Below are 18,082 nucleotides of genomic sequence, written 5' to 3' on the forward strand. Positions count from 1 at the left end.
GCTTTTTAAATATATTCGTGTATTTCACAAACCAAAGTCCTGTATATTCCATTTGTCATAAATAATTACTAAAGTAGTACTAAAGTACTGTTGAATATCAAATGAATAAGAATCGTTAGCTGCACGTCAATCAATAAAATGCTTTTGAAGCGAAGGTACAAAATATAACCAAATGCCAATTTACAAATAAAGTAATTAATCTCCGGAAATAAAAAGTTAGGTTTGGAATTGCAGGTTTTTGAATACAGCTCACAATTTACTTTTTGTCGGATCAACTGCCTCACTTGTAGCTGCAGCCGTCGATCCCGCGACCTTCGGTGTATCGATACCCATGGCGTAACGGAACTTTCGGCGTCCGTCCAAATAGTACATCGCTTCATGATACGTTTTGGGCATAATTTTAGGCAAACGCTCGGCCACCGAGTAAGTGTAGTAGAAACTGTTGGTCGTCGTCTGCTGACCGGTTACGGCATCGTACACATCCGCCAGCACCACTATTTCCATGTAGTGTAGATCTGTAAAGATTACATGCGCTTGCATGTTCAGCATCGACGACACGTCCACCGGATGGTGGAAGCTAATGTCCGAAATGTGCTCTAGTTTAGGTCGACGTTTGGCGAAGTTGTATGCAAGCGCCCAGCTAAGTTCCAGTGCGTTACGCATCAGAAAGCCACCGAAAACCTTGTTGTGCGCATTGCGATCCTCGGGATGCGAGAAAACGATGTTTGCGATCGTTGCTTCCTCCATCCAAACGTAGCCAGGTGGCAAAATACGCTTATTAAATGCTTTGCTCTTCGTGTCGATCGATTTAACGAACAGTTCGTGCACCATTCCTTGTTCGAAATCGTTCGGTTCCGTTTTCAAAAGATCCTCCTTTTGCAACTGAACTCGTCGCTTTTTGCGTGCTAGAATAAAAAGAAAATTTTCTTTAGTGACTTTGATTGTAAATGCACATTGCTTTCTACTCACATTCGCCTCCATCGAATATTGCTTTCTCTTCTTCATTGGCCGGGACGAGCGGGTTAATGAAAGCTGCCTTCGTGTTGGTGGCGTCTCTCGCGGCCATTAGGAACAGGGCACGCGTTAGCTTGCGCCACTTGCCGTGCAACTTTTGCTCCATCCAAACAACCACTTCAACAGAGGTTCGTCCAACCCAACTCACGTGACCGGACAGGCGAATGTCGGCATCGTGAGTTGGCATCAGATCGGTGAAGTCTATCTTGTCGACGAGCACCGTAACGAAAGTGTACGGCAGTGAAACACCCTCCGGTAGATCCGGCACAAGAATGTGCTTATGAACTACCCACACTGTAAAGAAAGTGAAACGTATTAGCTGAAAAAGAAATCAATCGTGGTGACAGTTTGACGACTTCAAACTAACCAGCAAACATATCCATATCCTCCATCAAACGACCGACTCGAACGTTTCCCATGAAGCCAACATACTTGTCCTTCAAGATCTTGTCCGTCGTCAACGGTATTATTGCCGACGTAAAGGAATCCTGCATACTACGAGGCGGAAGATCTTTCACCGATTGTGGAAGATATTTGACCAGATGTTCGCGCGTACTTACAAAAGGTGTATATCCAACTTCAATACCGAGTTTCTTGATGATGGTTTGTTTCACTAGAATAGAAATAATCAATCACGTTAATTATGATTCACAGCGATAAAATATCTGGTGCTACTTGCTTGAGACTCGAAAGAAAAACAATGACTAGTCACTTACAAGGTCAAAGTCCCGTTCCACGGACCATAGAAGCATAGGCGCTCCATTAGACAACCCTCGCTGTAGCATAAATTTATCCCATGATGACATCACCGTCTGTACTTACCATCGTTCATCGTCCCAGCCGTACACTCGAGATTGGGATCCCCTTTTAGGTAGTCTATGTTGGAATACATTCTATCGACGTGAAGGGAAGAAATTGTTATGCACCAGCAAACCACACGCTTCTGCCACTGATCACGTTTAGCTTACCTTTGACCGCACGGCGACGAGGCAAGGGTTGTTTTCGTTGCACTTATCAGCGAACTGCTTGCCGCGGTGACACTTTTGATAAGTCTCCCCTGGTCGATTCCATATCGTTTCGAGTACAAAGTACTGGAAAAGTGGCGATGTACTATACCTTGCAAACCAGCAAGGCGAACTATGGCAGAAATCATTTCGTTTAACACTTAATTGGCTGCTGGCAAACACGCACTAAACTAAACGAAACACGAACTCTTTCGATGAGTAACTGTGGCTCCAAAATAGGAATGAATCTCCCCACCACAAATCTGCGAATGAGAAGACACGAAAACATCACACATTTGTTTACATCTTTTGAACGACCCCGGGGGGAAGTGTAAACAAAGACTAGGTGAGTAGAGGTATGCCGGTTTTGGAACATTTTGAATGAAAAGTATGACTTTTTGTTTCTGTTGGTTATTGAAATATATTTATCTTAAGAGTTGTACTATTGAACGCCCTAAACAATACTTGATACGACCGAAAATAGATTTCAAACACCATATAATTCCACCCCGCGCATTCTCTCTCTCGCGCTCTCTCATTTTGGCCGTCATCTGTGCTGTCAAGCGGCAGTTGTCAAAGGCAAAATTTTGTAAAACATATCTGTCATCGCCACAGCAATCAAACTTCTAGGAAAGATGGGCTACCGCTGAAAAACAACACAAAACTAATATCCTGCTTAAATTTTAAACTCGTCGAGCGCGTTTTCTGTTTATATCTTTATAGTCGCGCACATTAAATGTATTATTTCGCGTTGTAAAGTGCCTCCTAGATTCATGTTTCCCGTCGGGTTCGACCGTGGGTGTCAACAAAAATGCTACCCGCGACGGGATTGTTTAGGACCATCCCCTGCCCATTCTACGAGAAAGATCTGTGCACAAGACCGTTCTGCCACTTCAAGCATGCTAAATCAGGTAGTGTATCGATCCCAAGCGACGCCGGGCAAGTAGTTTTCACACGAAACTGTTTTCCTTTCCGATTGCAGAACCACCTGCCGTGACATACAGTGCTACACCGAAGTCCCTGCTAAATCCCGCAGGAACAAATGAGCACAACGAGGGAAGCGATGTGATAGCGCGCAGGAAACCGAAGCTCGAATACATACCCGTTTCCACCGTAGCCCCCAGATATGTACCGACCAGCGTTGCCAAGCTTCAAGCAACCAAAAGCAATGGAGATAAAACCACGTCCGAGAATCATTCATCGGAATCAAACGACTCGTCGGCAATCGGAAAAGAGTCACAGGAAATTGACGTTACAAAGCAAACGACAGAGGCTGAAGCAACCAAACTGTCTCCTAAAACGCTGGAAGAAAGTAAATCGCCTGACAATAAACCGGAAAACGGGAAAGAACCATCCGAGATAGAAAAAGTACCCAAGGAAACGTCAACAGATCAAAACCCAGTTAAACGCAAACTATCAACTAGTGACTCGGATCGAAAGAAAGATTCAAGCCATTCGAGGCACCACAGTTCGAGTTCCAGAAAGTCTTCATCTTCATCTTCATCACACGATAAAAAGCACAGGTCGTCTGAGTCATCAAGCAAAGATAAATCTAGTAGCAGTAGTAGTAAAAGCAAACATCGAGATAAAGAAAAAGAAAGTTCGAGCAACCACTCATCTAAGCACTCCTCGGACAAGGATCGTCATCGTAGCTCATCCGACAAAGAACGTTCGCATGGCAAAAGTTCTTCATCGAAAAGTGTAAGCCACAGCAGCAGCAGCAGCAGTAGCAGGAGTAAGAGTACTGGAAGCAGCAGTAGTTCTAGCAAAAGCAAAGATCATCATAAATCTTCCTCGTCGTCGAAAAAGTCGACCTCATCGGAGAAACGTGCTGTAGAATCTGAGGATAAGCCAAAGCGACCATTGGAAGAGGAAATTTATCAAGAACTTATAAATAACCCACCGAGCGACATCGACATCGACAGCGACGAGGACGATGTGATGCAGCAGTGCAAGATGATTTTCGAGGAGTATCAACCCGACGCGGAGAAGGAAGATGAAACGCAGGGATCATCGAATGGTCAAATCGATTTAATTGACATGTTTGCGGATAAATACTACGATGACAATCGGAAGAAACGAGTTGCGTATGAGGCTGCAACCACATCCAAACTTGGGCCACCGCCGGAGAAGAAAACTAATCACATCCAGAACGCAATCAAGGTATGAAAAATATGGTATCCTCTTTCTGGAACAGTTTTAAATAATATATGTTCAATTTCAGTCCGTTTATCTGAGGCAAGAGATCGTACGAAAGCAACAGGAAGAACTAGCAGCACGGAAACGAGCGGAGGAGGAAGCGAAACGACATATCGAGGAAGAAACACGAAAAGCAATGAAAAAACCGGCAACACCACCGGCTCCGGCAAACGGTTCACCCGCTTCTCCGATAAGTCCAAACAATTTCTACAACAAATCTCCGGAAACGTCCTTGGGAACTCCGAAGAGTAAGTTCGCAAGACTCACGCATTTTCCTGTGGCAAGTTTGAAATTAACCGAATGGCATTCTTTCTCCTAGGCCGCTTTACCCCCGCCGTCAATGTGTTGGCCTTCCAAAAGGCAAAAGAAAAGATCGAGCAGCTCAAAAAGAACCAAGCAGCATTCACACCAGCCCAAACGGCACCCAAGACAGGGTCCCGCATCGCACATGCCGGGTCTGCGATCGCGGCCAAAGCAGCGGCAACACCAACTGCTCAAGCACCACCCATCCTGGAACCGACGTCGAGCAAAATTTCCTACAATCTCCGCATGCAGTATTACGGGCTGATGCTGAAGCACTGTTCCAGCATCTATCCGACCTGTGAGGACGCTTGGGATCGTGCGCAAACGGAAGAGCTGGCCGTGATGAAGAAGTGCAGTACGGCTATGATCTACAAAAGCAGTGCCTTACTTACGATCAACAAACTTCGTAAGGAAGCGCTAGATGCTGGTAACGTGGCGGTGGACAAGTATGTTCGAATGATGTTTCTTCTGAATAGAACTGTTTGATAACTTTTATTGTGCTCGATTTTTAGAAACAAAACAATATCTCATGATGTTATACTTGCTGGCAAAATGGTTCAAAACATCTCTTGGAGTGTTAACAAAAAAATGTAAGAGCTTCAACTGCATCCATTCTTTCATGTTCTTGGAACATTGATGATCACATTTGTTTATATTTCAGAAAAACGGAAGTGAAAACGTCAGCCTATACGATCGACAATGCACCCACGACTGTGGCGTACAAAATGATCCACGAATGCAAGCTGACCGAGGAACAGCTACGCTCGAATGGATTCCCCCGTTCGACCGATGTGCCCGGAAAGGCGAACATCTTCACGCCAAAGCCCGCCCGTCCTCCCAACGAGAACGAACGCTACTGCTCGCGTTGCGCGAAGGTGTACAATGTGGAGCTGTACGACGAGCCGCAGGTGGATGAGTGCAACTACCACCCAAAGAGTACCTGCTACCGGCGTGGCTTCGTGGACAATCTGCACAACTGCTGTCAGCAGCCATCCGGCACACCCGGTTGCATGTACGCGAACTACCACGTTTCGAGCTACCTCGATTACAACGACTTGACGGGCTTCGTCAAGACGATCGATCCACCCGAGGACTACCAGCCGTCGAAAAAGGACGTGTTTGCGCTCGATTGTGAAATGTGCTACACTACGGGAGGACTGGAGTTGACGCGCGTAACCGTGGTCGACATTAACGAGAAGACTGTCTACGATACGCTGGTGAAACCATTGAACAGAATTGTGGACTACAATACACGGTAAAATGGGTTTTATTTTGGCAGAACTACAAAAACCCTTTCAACCACTTCTTCTGTCCAATTTCAGTTTCTCCGGAATTACGGAAGAAATGCTACAGAAAACCAACACCACGCTGCATAACGTCCAAGCCGTACTGCTTTCTATGTTCAACTCCAAAAGCATACTCATCGGGCACAGCCTTGACAGCGACTTCCGGGCGCTGAAGCTGATACACGACGTCGTGGTCGACACGTCTGTGCTGTACCCGCACAAGATGGGACCACCGAAGAAACGTGCCCTCAAAACACTGTGTATAGAAAATTTGAAGAAAATCATTCAAGAAAATGGTTGGTCAAAAGGCGAAAGTACCAATTCGGTACCTAAAATAATACGGCGCTTTATAATGGGTTCCCTCTTCCGTTTCATTTGCAGATGCTGGTCACGACAGTGCCGAGGACTCGGTGGTCTGCATCCAGTTAATCAAGCACTATCTACGCAATCGCATACTGTGAGTGACTGTATCATGGTCCAAATTAGTGAACGAAAGTAATCTACAGTACTGAGAACTTAAGGAAACGGGCGTTCCTAGCTTCACTGCGTATCAAACCGAAACGCAGCAGTGGGGACCACTCACAAACTCTCCCGCAAACCCCACGAACCACAGATATTTATTATGACACAATTGTTTTTTTTTTATATTTGTTTTGGAATCTACCGTACCGAGGATCAATAGACTATGTGTTTGCATTAATTGTCGTCTAACACATTGCCTTACTTAACTGTGTCTTTCTTCTGTTTGTCTTGAATAATGTCTTTATGCTTGAGGCTAAATAAATTTAGCCCCTTTCGCATACGACGATTGTTAGTCCCTTCGTACAAGGAGTAACCCGATCTACGGACGGCGTACGGCCAAAGTAGCCGGACGCTTATATTAAAAAAAATCGAATAAATTAAATATCTAGTTGTTAATCTATGCAGGTAAGAATTTGCAGCTAAACAAAACCACGTACAATAAAGAGCAATACGATGCATGGTGAATATGAAAGAGCAAAGTGTTGTGGTTTCTTACTTCTAGATGAAAGATCTCGAAAAGAAAGTGTTTACAATCGATACAGGTGTTTATTTAACTTATATGATGCTTGAGAGCTACGTCGGCTTAACATGCTATGCTTATTTGTACTTTGGAAATGCTAGCATTTGGAAATACTAAACCGGGATTTACGGGATGCCCGTCTGGCGGCGATCGAAGGCGGTTAGAACACCATAACGAGATTTTGTAGCAACCGTAGCGGGGACGTGGTGCAGACGTTTCGTTTCCGCGGGCAATAGTACCGCCGGAGGCACTTCGATAAGGACAGGTCGCAATGGCACAAGCGAGACGCACAGGAACCGGGACCACCCCATTCGCCGTGGTCGATTGCTTGAATAATAAAATTTTAAATCTTCTCAATGAAAATGCCTCTAAAAGTCACCCCATCTCCGGCTTACCACATATTGGACGACCGCGGTAGCACTTCCACAGGTACGGCACGAAGTACTCCAGGAACATCGGACAGTTGGCGGTGCTGTAGCAGTAGTCGTGCATCTTGCAGCACCGATCGATACCGTCCAGCGCCTGGCCGGAGCCGAGAAACCCGCAGTAGCACCCGTAACCCTTGTAGATGATGGGATCACATCCGGTGGCACATTTGATCATGGAGTAGAGATTGTACACGCCACGCTTCGATCGGCCTTCACGGGTGGGTTGCACCCCAACGTTTAGCGGATCCTCCTGGTCAGTTTCGTTGCTGAAACAAGAAAGAAAATAATGACATTACACAGTCGGTGGCAACATCTCCGGAACGTTTGAAAACATCGAATAGGAGTTCAATAATGAGGCCTTTCCGTTTTCCCACCCAAGGTTACATACATTTGAGGTGTAATAGATTCAGTTCACAGGTTTCTAATGTTTAATGCATTGGGGAAAACAAATAAAAGAATGCAGAAAAAATCAAACAAAGATAGATACAAATGATACTGATGTCCACAGTGGGCGCAACCTCTGCAGGTCACGATCCGTAACGATAAACTCTCGATTTTCAACGGCTGCAAATGTTACCACATCAAGGTCAGGTTAGCTTAATTTATACAATAACGGTCCAGTTGATGCAATGCGAACCAATGCAAACATATGCGGCAATTTCTGTTAAGTTAAAATTAATGAACTTAGTGATGAGCTATTAACGCAATTCGTACCGGAACGTTTGCAAGTAGAGAATATTGTTTGCCGGTATTTTCCGTTACCTAATCTTTAAATGGACAAATCCTTCAACATACTGTTTCGAGTTTGCTTCTCTGAGTGTTTTGTGCAACTGTTCCATTTACGTCCGGCTTATGTCCGTTAGTTTTACGTTAAAATGTACGATTTATATTTTTCTTCCAAAAGCAATAAATTAATTAAATTAAAATTAAATAAAACAATTTAATTAATTATACTCATGTAGATACAAATGATATTACGTGATCCATTTTATCCGAACCACGACAAAATCCGAAAATATATTATCCCCTTGATTCCCATTCGAAGGTGAATTTCCTTTCTAATCAATTGTTCACTACATCAACGGAAACCTAATTGATTCGTCTAGGAGGACTTGTAATAACCGCAACGGACAACGTGCCAGCATTCCTTGCCCATTCTGCACCTCTACGGATATCCGCGAACCGGTTTGGAACAAAAAGCATCGGCTCGCGATTATAATCTTGTCTCTTTTCCCGCCAAGCAAGTGCACGTTGCGCAATCAACGAACGCACATTAATGATCCCGCGGATGATGCGGGGACGCACATATTCGCCTTGCATAGAATGATGTGCATAACGGTACAAAACGGCAGCAAACGGGCAAGGGGCCCGGCGAGACACGTGGAACGTATGTTACGCACCTCCTCTTCTCAGCGCTCGCAAATGCGTTAAAGAAATTAAAGAAAAGCGAACGAGCGATAAAGAAAATAAAAACAAACGGTCGCCAAACCGCCTATGCGCTTGAGCATGTGCGCCAATACGCCATGCTGGGATGACTAGCGCTCAACGCACTCAACTGGTACTGGTAATGAAGGTGATGATCGTGATGCGAAGGGTGACGATCGTGGCCATATTAATTTGATCCAAACCGAAAGTGAAACAGTAGGAATCGAAGAGTTTTACGATGAAGGTGAGATGGAGAGGAAAACCCAACCCGTACCACCCTTTGACTCGTTCCGGAATTCCACACCAACCGGGGGCTGCGTGTACTAATAGGATTGTAGGTTCCGCATAACAAGAAGATGGCGAGGGAAAACCGGTCCACTACGAGGAAACGACGGACTTCACGAACCGATGCGCTCACCTTCTGCCCTACATCGGGCGACCATATTGGCGCTATCAGACCAAAACGGTCGGAAAACCTGACCGACCGACAGACCGACTTTATCTTCGCCTCTCCCCCGGCCAGCCTATCTCTCACACACTGACTTACTTATGGCGCACTGTTGTTTTTTTTTATCTCGGAGGGAGGCTGTATGGCGCGTATTGCGCAACCCGGGCACAGCGCCAACGTCCATCATCGGTGCAGCGTAGTGAGGGTTAATTGTCCGCCTCAAAACGGCGGTGCCGGCGCAACATCTCTTGCGCGAAACAATGGCACGCGAGCGGACTTACGCAGTACCTACCTCCAGCGCCACTTGGTCGAGTGCCCGAACGGATTGTTCGCCCGCGCAATGAACACATCCTCGTCCCGGTGCGCGTCGCGGCTGTTGGTGATGGGCCACTTGACGCGCGCGTTGCTTCCGTTGGTGCGTCGGTAGATCTCCTGCAGCTTCACGCCAACCTGCTCGCTCAGCAGGACCCCGGTTTGTTTGTAGCGTGCGGCTCCGGTTTCGTTTTGGAGTGCCCTCGTCGGAGTCGTGGTGCCCGGGGACGAGGTGAGGGAAGTCGTCTGTACACGCACCGGCCCTTGGTGGACCGCATTGAAGCTTGCCTGAAGCATCGTCGCCGGTTCCGGTTTGTGTCCCGTTTTGGGTCTGTTGGAGAAGATACCATACATGAAAAAATGAATCCCCAAAAAGAAAACCTCCTTGCCGAAAGACCTACTTCTCCAACACCGGATGCTCGAAGCGATGTCCCTGGATCTCACGCAAACCTCCTGCCCAACCCTCCAACCCGAGATCATCCCAACCGACCGTTTGCGTACTCCTGTAGGTATAAGGCGTAAAGAGGGAACTCGGTAAGCGCACCGACGCCGACTTCCGCATCGTTTCCTTCAACGTTCGCCGGCGTTCTTCCTCCTCCAGGTCCCGGTTGAGATCATCCATGAACTTGATAAAGTTCCGCTCCGTCCGCACGTTCTCTTCCACCACCTTCAGCGTGCCCTCGTCCATCGTATCCTTGTCGATGTACTCGAAGATCTTCTTCTCCAGCTGCAGATCACCACCGGGTTTACTCGTCACCACCATCGCCGCCGACGCCGCGGTCCGGTTCGGCCTTCCGGTGAACTTGTTTATGGTGGTCACGTTCGGGAACTCGGCTTCCTCGAAGTCGCTCCGCTGGTAGATTAACTTGCGCACGTGGTTCTTGCCGTCCATCGGTAGCAGGAAGACGTACGTAGGGTTGAGGTTTTCCGTGTTGAACAGCGACAGTAGGTAATTGTCCAGCGTTCCGTTCTCGTCGTGGATGTTCAGGATGCGTTTGATGTGGGTTTTCATCTTGCCCGTGGCGAAAGTACCCTGGTTGTAGTGATGTGCTAACATCGATTCCGTTGAAGGTGGCAGCGGAAATATGTCTGTAATAATGGGAGATTATTCAAAATTATCTCGAAAATAACAAATTTTCTATGTTATATCACGTCTAGTTATTACATAAAATTATGTTTCGATCTGCAAGCTTTTCAAACTACTTTCCAATAACAATAATAATCTTTTTAAACATATTTTTAAAGCACTTAATAATTGCAAACCATGCACTGCATCTATCATAATCGCCATTACTATAACACCATACAATTGTCATACTTTTTCATTTTTGTCGTGCACTTTTGGTTCAATGTAGTTTCCAGATTCCGGTTTCGGCACGTTGCGCACACGTCCGAGACCAATTTCCCTTTCACTGGCACTCGCGGAAGCAAACCAGCAATAGTCGCAGTGCGCCCGGTTCCACTACAATCCCGGCTTAATTTGTCCACACTTACCCACTGTAACGGCGCTAACGGCACGGTAATGATCATCACCGGCGAGCAAACACCCGCCGAGCACCAGATACACCATCCATGCTCGCAATGAGCCGCAACGAGTTATTAAATGGACCCGATTCAACATAATGTTGCCACTTGAGAGAAATTGCCGGTATGATTTTCTTTCTATTGCACTAAATAAGCCTAAGGGTACACTAATAAACACCTAATTTTAGCTATCTATTCACGCACAGTAAGGAATTTTCTTTGAACTAAGCACTTTCTACAAGAATTTAAAGTATCTTATCTCTCTGGGATGATGTTAAAACGATCTCCCAAAACCAGTCAAACCATTACCGTCGAACGGTGGTCTCCAACTGGCAAGGCTCCGAAACGCCAGCTCCAACCAAGGCCTCCCGAGGCTGCTCTTGAACACACACGCGATACCACGCACGCGGTTCCATTTCCTTAGCCTTGGTTTCGGTCCTAACATCGGTCCCCACCCTGACTGCCGGCTTCTCGCGAGACACTGCTGGGGTTTGTGGCGAAGAGAGGGAAAAACACCTCGGCGCCACCTGCTTACCACGACAAAGGGGGGACGGGGGCTGAGTCCGGGTGCATTTTCCACGCCAAGATCAGCGCACAACTTGTGCCCCGCCCGATCACGTGCGACGAGAATCGTAAATACACCACGTTGCTCGTACCGCGATTCCGGCATCGAGTGGCCACCGTAACTGACACTTCAGGCGCCGTGTTTGGGTTTAAAAATGTTTTATTTCTCTTTCGTCATGATTGCTTGAGAAGGCTCCATCGTTATGAATACTGATATCAAATTTTACATCAGTGAGGTTCGTCGCTTGTTGCCGAAGCGTCTCGAGTCTCCCAGGGGTGGTCGCACTTTTCTTTGTTGTTTTGCTCTGACCTTCACCGGCAGGTTCAGGAAGTTACAGATTTGATGATGTTGACGTGATCTCATAATAGGCGAGTACGCACAACAAACGATATCCTCGAGGTATTCTAACATTGTTTGAGTCAGTGAAAAGATGCCCCAGGAAGTCACGAGCACCGATTAACTGTCATTCCGCGAGATCAACTTGCTCAATTGTATCCTATTTGTTCTGGTTGTACCGTGACATTTCCTGGATCATACATACGACAAGCCGAGCACCGGTACAAAGGTTTTCCACCGGCATGAACCAGATTAACCGTCATCCACTTGTTCGGTTGGGCGCAGACAAAATGGAGTCGTAACTTATCCAATTGCAGTGCCAAAAGAAGAAGGAAAACCGCGAGAAAAGTAAACTCGACATCTCCAAATCAAACATACCGTCGAATGCTTATGACGAAGGGTAAGAAGACTCGGTACTATTTACTTCCCGTGTGTAGTTCCGCTTCACCTGGGACATACGACGGTGGGTAACCATTTTCTTTCCTCGGTTACCCGGAGAGAGATACCGGCGAGCCCCCAGACCTGGTGCCCTCCTGTAGTGCCATCTGTGGTCTTGCATCGGATTGTCGATGCGGAAAAAGAAGTTCCCCCGTCCCCCACCTGTTACGTTGCAACCTTCGGCATTTTCCTGGGTCAAACGAACGCGCAAAACCCCCAGCACGCACCCAGCGGAGGTAGCTGGTTGGCTGGGAAAACTCGTTTTTCTCTGACCCAAGAAGGCGCCCGTCGCGGTTTGTTTTACTTTCTCTCTCTCATTCTTGCTTGCCTGCTTTTCTTCATCACTTTCGATGAAAAGCTCCCCTCATGGTTGGAGAGAGGGGAGAAAAGGAGGCTGCTTTGTTTGACTTGATTTGGCCCACGACGACGTCGTTCGCGAGATTACGCAATACGCTTAATTCGAATTAACCGGCGTGCGCACTCACGTGCGTTTGTGCGCACCCTTGTCTACACTTTGTAGCGGCACACATACCCTTCCAAATGCAAGGGGGTAAGTGTGTCTGGAGAAGTGACGGAGTTGCAAGGAAAGCTGCCCCACTGAACCAGCTTGTGGAGAGGCGAAGCGATGCTGCGCGACAGGTTTTCGCGAGTTTAAATTTACCCAAGCGTTTAATAGTACTAATAAATATGTTTTCTGCAAACGATTGATACTGTTCCTGTTCCTTTCTAACGTTTTGTTGTTGTAGGCTATGGGAAGTCGGCCGAATGAATTGTATGCCATAGCAGGCTGGTGCCATCAGCTAGGATCCTTTCACACTTTTTCTGTTGTTGTAGTATAATTTGGAAACTCGGTTCATTTTGTTTGCAAAAATTTAGCTCATTTGGCACAAGAAAGAAATTCTGAAATAACTTAGAATAACCAGAAACAAATATTTACGAAGGTTTCGTAAAAAGTATATCTTGGAAGTATTTCTGAATAGATTACAATCTTTCAATCTTAAGAGTTAAGATATGCCTTTGGATGAAAGATGCGATAGTTTTAATGTTTTTTTCTGATTGTATTTTTTTATAATTAACATTTTCAAGCTAATAAGATGATTAAAACAAACTGTTAAACAGAAGAAGAAATTTGAATTCTTACCTTGAAAGTTCACGTAAGTCGGGTCACCCGGTAAGTTGGCATCGGTCAGTTGTTTGTCTTTCAAAAAGATCCATATTCTTTCTCTCTTAGGTGCCAACAAACAAACGATGACAATGTTATTGATAGAATATTTTATTGTTATATGAATATAGTTGATACAGCCGTCACTGCCCAAATTCACCCGAATTAGCTTCTACCGCCCGAAGAATGTCTCCCGCCGCTCTTCCTCGAGCTGCGCTTGTGCGCATTTCGGTCGCCTTCGCGCTCCTTCATCGCTTTCGGGTCCATGCCGGTTTCGATGAGGGCAAGACTTTCCCGCATCAGCATACGGGCCGCGTGCGGCGAACACAGTTCGCTCCGGTTCAGCATGATCGCGTTGGTGCACATGAGCATAATGTCGCGCTGAAATTCGGCCGTCGTGCGAATGTTCCCATTCTCGATGTTGCGCTTAATTTGGCTCAAATCCATCGGGCGGTAGATCAGATCAGTCGTGTGCTCCTCCGGAAGGGGCTTCAGGAACGCGGCCGCATTCTTCGACGCGATTCGTGCGTAAACGGCCAGAATGGACTTTTTCCACGCGCGATAGTCGCGATCTTCGCTCGAGACGGGCGATCCCGGGATCGAGTCCATGACCGGCGTGGACGAATAGCTGCGCTTCATCTTTTCGTTCGGTTCGTCGTCCAGCATAACGAACGGGCTTTCCGAGCGGTCCCGGTCGCGCAGCTTGCGCAGCGAGCGTCCTTCCGATTCGTCGCCCTTGGAGTGGCCGGGCAGATCGTCACGCAGTTTCTGCGCTTCGTCCAGTTGCTTGCGGCGGGAGTAGTCCCGCTTTGCCTTACCGATTTTAATCTCGATCAACGAGTCGTCGTCCGTGTCCGTGACGGTGAGGACAGAATCATCCGGTAGGGCGGCTTTCTTTGCCGGCGGCTCCAGATCCTTAACGTCCTCCGGTTCTTCGATCGTTTCCTGGGCGTCTTCGAACACTTCGTCCTCCGATACGTGCTTCTCTTCTTTGGCCTTCTGAATCGACAACGGCACGATCGGTTCTTCGTCGTCCTTGAAGTCGTACTCTGAGGCTAGCTTTTCCATTGCCTCCTTCTTCGCTTTCGCCTCGTCCGCCACAACGGGGACAGCTTCCACTTTAACAGGTTCTAATTTCACTTCCTTCGGTACAACGGTCGGCTCTATGGGTCGCTTTTCTCCTTCTTCCACCTTCACATTTCCCGCCGGTTCGGAAGATTCATTTTCTTCCTTTTCTGCTACAACCACCGGCTTGACGTCCTGATTCACTTGGCCACCTTCCGCCACCACATCCAACGAGGCGAGCGGTTTATCATCCGAATCCTCATCTTCCATGGGCGCCGGCGCGTCCTTCGAGCTTTCGTTACGCTGCCCTCCCTGATCGTCATCCTCTTCCTCCTCCTTGGCCGAATCCGACACTACGATCACACTCTCCGCGTTTTCCTGACCACTGGAGTCTTCCGTCGGATCCTTAGTGTCATCACTGGATGGAATCGTCGCCGGTGAGTTACTGGTACTGTCTTCGATCGGAATAATTTCCACCTTACTTTCGACCACCTTATCTTCCTGTTTCGCAACAGATTCGTTTGTAACCGCCACATCTGGGGCAATTTGTTGTGGAAAACTTGTCGACTGCTCCGCGACAACCTTATCTCGCTGGTCAGTTTCGGTACCCTCTCCGGGTGCCGGTGTAACATCTCCTTCAGCGGTCGGTGGTGGTGAAGTTACTGGTGGAGATTTAATACTTTCCACCAAAGTTTCTACGTTTTTTGAAGCCGTTTCGTTGACTTTCTCCTCTCCAACGCCGACCGGTTCCATCGACACATCACCGCCTTCTTCGATCGACTCCTTGTCCTTCAGGGTAACTTCATCCGACCCCATGATGGATTCGACAACGTCCTTCAGTACCACACCTTCCAGCATCATGCCACCCTCATCCTTCAGAATCTCATCCAAATCGTCCGGTATGAGATCATCCAGTACGCCCATGAGGTCATCCGCTTGGTCTTCGCTGTCTTCGCCAAACAATGTGTCCGGTTTGGGCAACTCGGGTTGCGTACTTTCCTGCGGAGTACCGGAACCATTGGCATCCGTTGAGTCAGCAACCGTAACATCCTCCACCTTTAACACGATTTGTTCTTTATTTTCCGCGATTTTTAAAGAGGTCGTTGCGCTTAATGATTCCTTTTTAATTGCAATTGCATTTGGATCCACTAGTGCTACATCGCCTGCGCTACCTGTCGCGGGAAGAGAACCTTTGGCGGTGCTTCCTGCGTTTCCAGTCAAAAGATTCGTAATAGTCGGAGAAGAAGTGGCCGGACCGAGTGGTAAGGTGGGTGATGGGCTACCACCAGCGGTAGCGTTAGGGTTTTTGAGCAACGAGGTAAGCAAGGGAGACGTCCCCGATTTGCATGACCCTTGGCTATCTTCGTCCATTTCTTCCTTAATCTTCGGTGGAGTCGGTGCTTTGGTTGCGGTCGGCGAACCGGGAAACTGAGGACGCCACTGACGTTCCAGTTCGAGCTTCTTATCCTCACGCTCCTTCAGCCACTCGGCGTGCTGCTGCTCGTCCTTCTCCCTCTGTGCCCGCTCCTGTTCAATCTGTTTCAACATTTCACGCAGTTTTTTCTCATCGGTCACGCCACTCTGGATCAGAATGATGTCCTCCTTCACCTTAATGTACTGCTGACTCTCCTCCTGGATGATTTTCTTCAGCTCGATAATACGTTCCTGCGTTAGCTTGCGTAGAATCGATTCACCCGGAGTTTCCACTGCGGCCACGCCGTCTCGTTCGGACGCGGTACGCTTCTTCCGTTTCGGCGTTTCCACATTCTCAAGCAGCTTCCCATACTGTGCGGCACAGGATTTCTGGGCAAACCAATCGTTCGGCCGGTCCGATCCACACAACATCCTCAGCGACCGGCTCACGGACATCCAGTTTTGATCGCCACTGCATGCTACGGCCGAGGCTAAGCAAAGCTTTTCCTTTGTGGACCACTTATCCAGTGGAACCCGCTTCATCTGCAGACGCTCCTGTATTGAACTCATTTCTGCAATCGGTAACATAAAATGAGTACAATCCACTCGGCAAGATGTGATCCTACAAATTCTCACTCACTTCCAAGAATTTAAAGCAAACTTTGTATTTTCTGTCTTGTCACACGTACTAACTTCCTTTATCCATAATAGAAGCGCCAAACAGAGCTTCTATTGTAACTCTTATCGCAATTGAACACTACAAAATAACGCGAGATGCACAAAATTGTTTGTGAAAATGAAATGTTTTGTTTGGAAACGCCAGGCATAAGCACTAGTGTTGCAAACGGACATGCGGATCGGAATCCCAGATCAAAAGCCAGATCGGAGTATTGCGGAATGAATCACATAATGTATGTTCGAAATCATATAATATAAGCAACTAGCATTGGTCCCCTTCGCTACATAAGTCATGCGTGTATGCGCTGACTAAAATAGTTTATTTCGACAAGTTCCGTTTTGTTTCACTACTCTCCAAAATCAGAAAATATTCAGTATATCAGTCGGAAAACTCTCAGGGAGCGAGTTTTTTCATCACTACATTAAGAACCGAGGTTTATAAGGCACCGAAGGAAAGCGAATACCGAACTGTCAAAATACAGTATACACCTTGATTGTAGTGCCGCTGTACCGTTGTAGAAGAAGTACCGCTGTAAAAGTAGTTTTAAAAAATGAAATTTAACTACGAAAACAATGCCAAAAGCTTAGAATAAATAAATCATAAAATATTGTTGGTTAACATTGACAAAATACAATATGTTGGAATAGTATTGTAGAAGAATAGTTAATCTTAGACTCAAATATTTCCTATGTTGCATATCTTCAGGCAGATCCGATAAAAAATAATGTTTTTAAACAACGCTACGTGGTATTTAACGGACACGTGGTATTTAAAGATCCAAGTGAAAAGCAAATGCATGAGAATTCTTTCCCATTTCTCTTATGTTCCGCCAACCTCCTACCACTAACGTGTGTTCGGATATTCTAGAACTAAATACTTAAAAACAACAAATAATTTCATTTTATATGTAGTTATTACATTTTTTTCACAATTCTTTTTAAGATAGATGTATATGGATATATGCTTTTATCTCTCCTCTGTTTTAAGCGGCTTTGTATTTGCTAACCTATGCAACAGTTTTCTTCCGCGGTTCCTCTTTTATTTCAATATTTGCATTCTGCATGTTGATTTATCAGATACTTGTGTGGTTCAGTATATTTAATGTATAAAAAAGACTAAAAAGTAAAAAAGTCACCTCAGGACTAATTGTCTGTTGTTATACAAAAGAGGGGTTTGCATTTATTACGCACGTCTTCGTCATCACCAACGATTAGTTCACGCAATCGATCAAAAAGGTACAAGTCGCTTCCGAAGCGCTATTATGGCAGAAACGGGCGGAAAAAGTAATCAATGTATCTACTGTTCGGTTCGCTTTTCCTCACATTTTCCGTTCTTCGCAGCCCTCGACACCCACCCTTCGTAGTACCCTGTGTTTTGTAATTTTCTTGTGGTTCCTTGTTCACTTATTCCCCGCGTTCGCGTTCTATCACTTGTTTTCC

The 18,082-nt window shown here is 46.5% G+C and overlaps 4 protein-coding genes across 4 annotated transcripts; 1 reads left to right on the top strand and 3 right to left on the bottom strand.

Annotated features, from left to right (window-relative positions):
* Positions 1-216: 216 nt before the first annotated feature.
* Positions 217-2,267, bottom strand: LOC131288890 (acyl-coenzyme A thioesterase 9, mitochondrial-like). The gene is made up of 5 exons (XM_058318071.1): positions 1,983-2,267; positions 1,837-1,907; positions 1,382-1,627; positions 970-1,308; positions 217-905 (listed from the first exon to the last, which is right to left on the bottom strand). Exons 1-5 carry the CDS (start codon positions 2,165-2,167, stop codon positions 250-252), a joined length of 1,497 nt encoding a protein of 498 aa, XP_058174054.1. The 5' UTR covers positions 2,168-2,267; the 3' UTR covers positions 217-249.
* A 469-nt stretch (positions 2,268-2,736) lies between these two features.
* On the top strand, positions 2,737-6,587 carry LOC131288889 (RNA exonuclease 1 homolog). Its single transcript, XM_058318069.1, has 8 exons — positions 2,737-2,929; positions 3,001-4,181; positions 4,243-4,465; positions 4,537-4,966; positions 5,033-5,110; positions 5,182-5,775; positions 5,843-6,102; positions 6,188-6,587. Exons 1-8 carry the CDS (start codon positions 2,830-2,832, stop codon positions 6,265-6,267), a joined length of 2,946 nt encoding a protein of 981 aa, XP_058174052.1. The 5' UTR covers positions 2,737-2,829; the 3' UTR covers positions 6,268-6,587.
* Positions 6,588-7,008: 421 nt separating this feature from the next.
* On the bottom strand, positions 7,009-11,082 carry LOC131288402 (uncharacterized). The gene is made up of 5 exons (XM_058317534.1): positions 10,956-11,082; positions 9,863-10,550; positions 9,442-9,792; positions 7,244-7,542; positions 7,009-7,175 (listed from the first exon to the last, which is right to left on the bottom strand). Exons 1-5 carry the CDS (start codon positions 11,080-11,082, stop codon positions 7,009-7,011), a joined length of 1,632 nt encoding a protein of 543 aa, XP_058173517.1.
* A 2,569-nt stretch (positions 11,083-13,651) lies between these two features.
* On the bottom strand, positions 13,652-16,534 carry LOC131286580 (bromodomain-containing protein 8). Its single transcript, XM_058315556.1, has one exon. The coding sequence runs from the start codon at positions 16,532-16,534 to the stop codon at positions 13,652-13,654; it is 2,883 nt and encodes a 960-aa protein (XP_058171539.1).
* Positions 16,535-18,082: the final 1,548 nt, after the last annotated feature.

This window comes from Anopheles ziemanni, chromosome 3, assembly GCF_943734765.1.
Source record: "Anopheles ziemanni chromosome 3, idAnoZiCoDA_A2_x.2, whole genome shotgun sequence".
NCBI lineage: Eukaryota > Metazoa > Arthropoda > Insecta > Diptera > Culicidae > Anopheles > Anopheles ziemanni.

Bases quoted from the DNA above. Each gene is read 5' to 3' on its own strand.
- LOC131288890 (XM_058318071.1), bottom strand. From the start codon at position 2,167: ATGATTTCTGCCATAGTTCGCCTTGCTGGTTTGCAAGGTATAGTACAT. The intron at 1,908-1,982 runs GTAAGCTAAACG...TCACGTCGATAG, and splicing joins TCGTCGCCGTGCGGTCAAAG to AATGTATTCCAACATAGACT. The intron at 1,628-1,836 runs GTAAGTACAGAC...TTTCTATTCTAG, and splicing joins GGCTGGGACGATGAACGATG to TGAAACAAACCATCATCAAG.
- LOC131288889 (XM_058318069.1), top strand. From the start codon at position 2,830: ATGCTACCCGCGACGGGATTGTTTAGGACCATCCCCTGCCCATTCTAC. The intron at 5,111-5,181 runs GTAAGAGCTTCA...TTTATATTTCAG, and splicing joins TGGAGTGTTAACAAAAAAAT to AAAAACGGAAGTGAAAACGT. The intron at 5,776-5,842 runs GTAAAATGGGTT...GTCCAATTTCAG, and splicing joins ATTGTGGACTACAATACACG to TTTCTCCGGAATTACGGAAG.
- LOC131288402 (XM_058317534.1), bottom strand. From the start codon at position 11,082: ATGTTGAATCGGGTCCATTTAATAACTCGTTGCGGCTCATTGCGAGCA. The intron at 7,543-9,441 runs GTAGGTACTGCG...TTCTTGTTTCAG, and splicing joins TCGACCAAGTGGCGCTGGAG to CAACGAAACTGACCAGGAGG. The intron at 7,176-7,243 runs GTAAGCCGGAGA...TTATTATTCAAG, and splicing joins CCGCGGTCGTCCAATATGTG to CAATCGACCACGGCGAATGG.
- LOC131286580 (XM_058315556.1), bottom strand. From the start codon at position 16,534: ATGAGTTCAATACAGGAGCGTCTGCAGATGAAGCGGGTTCCACTGGAT.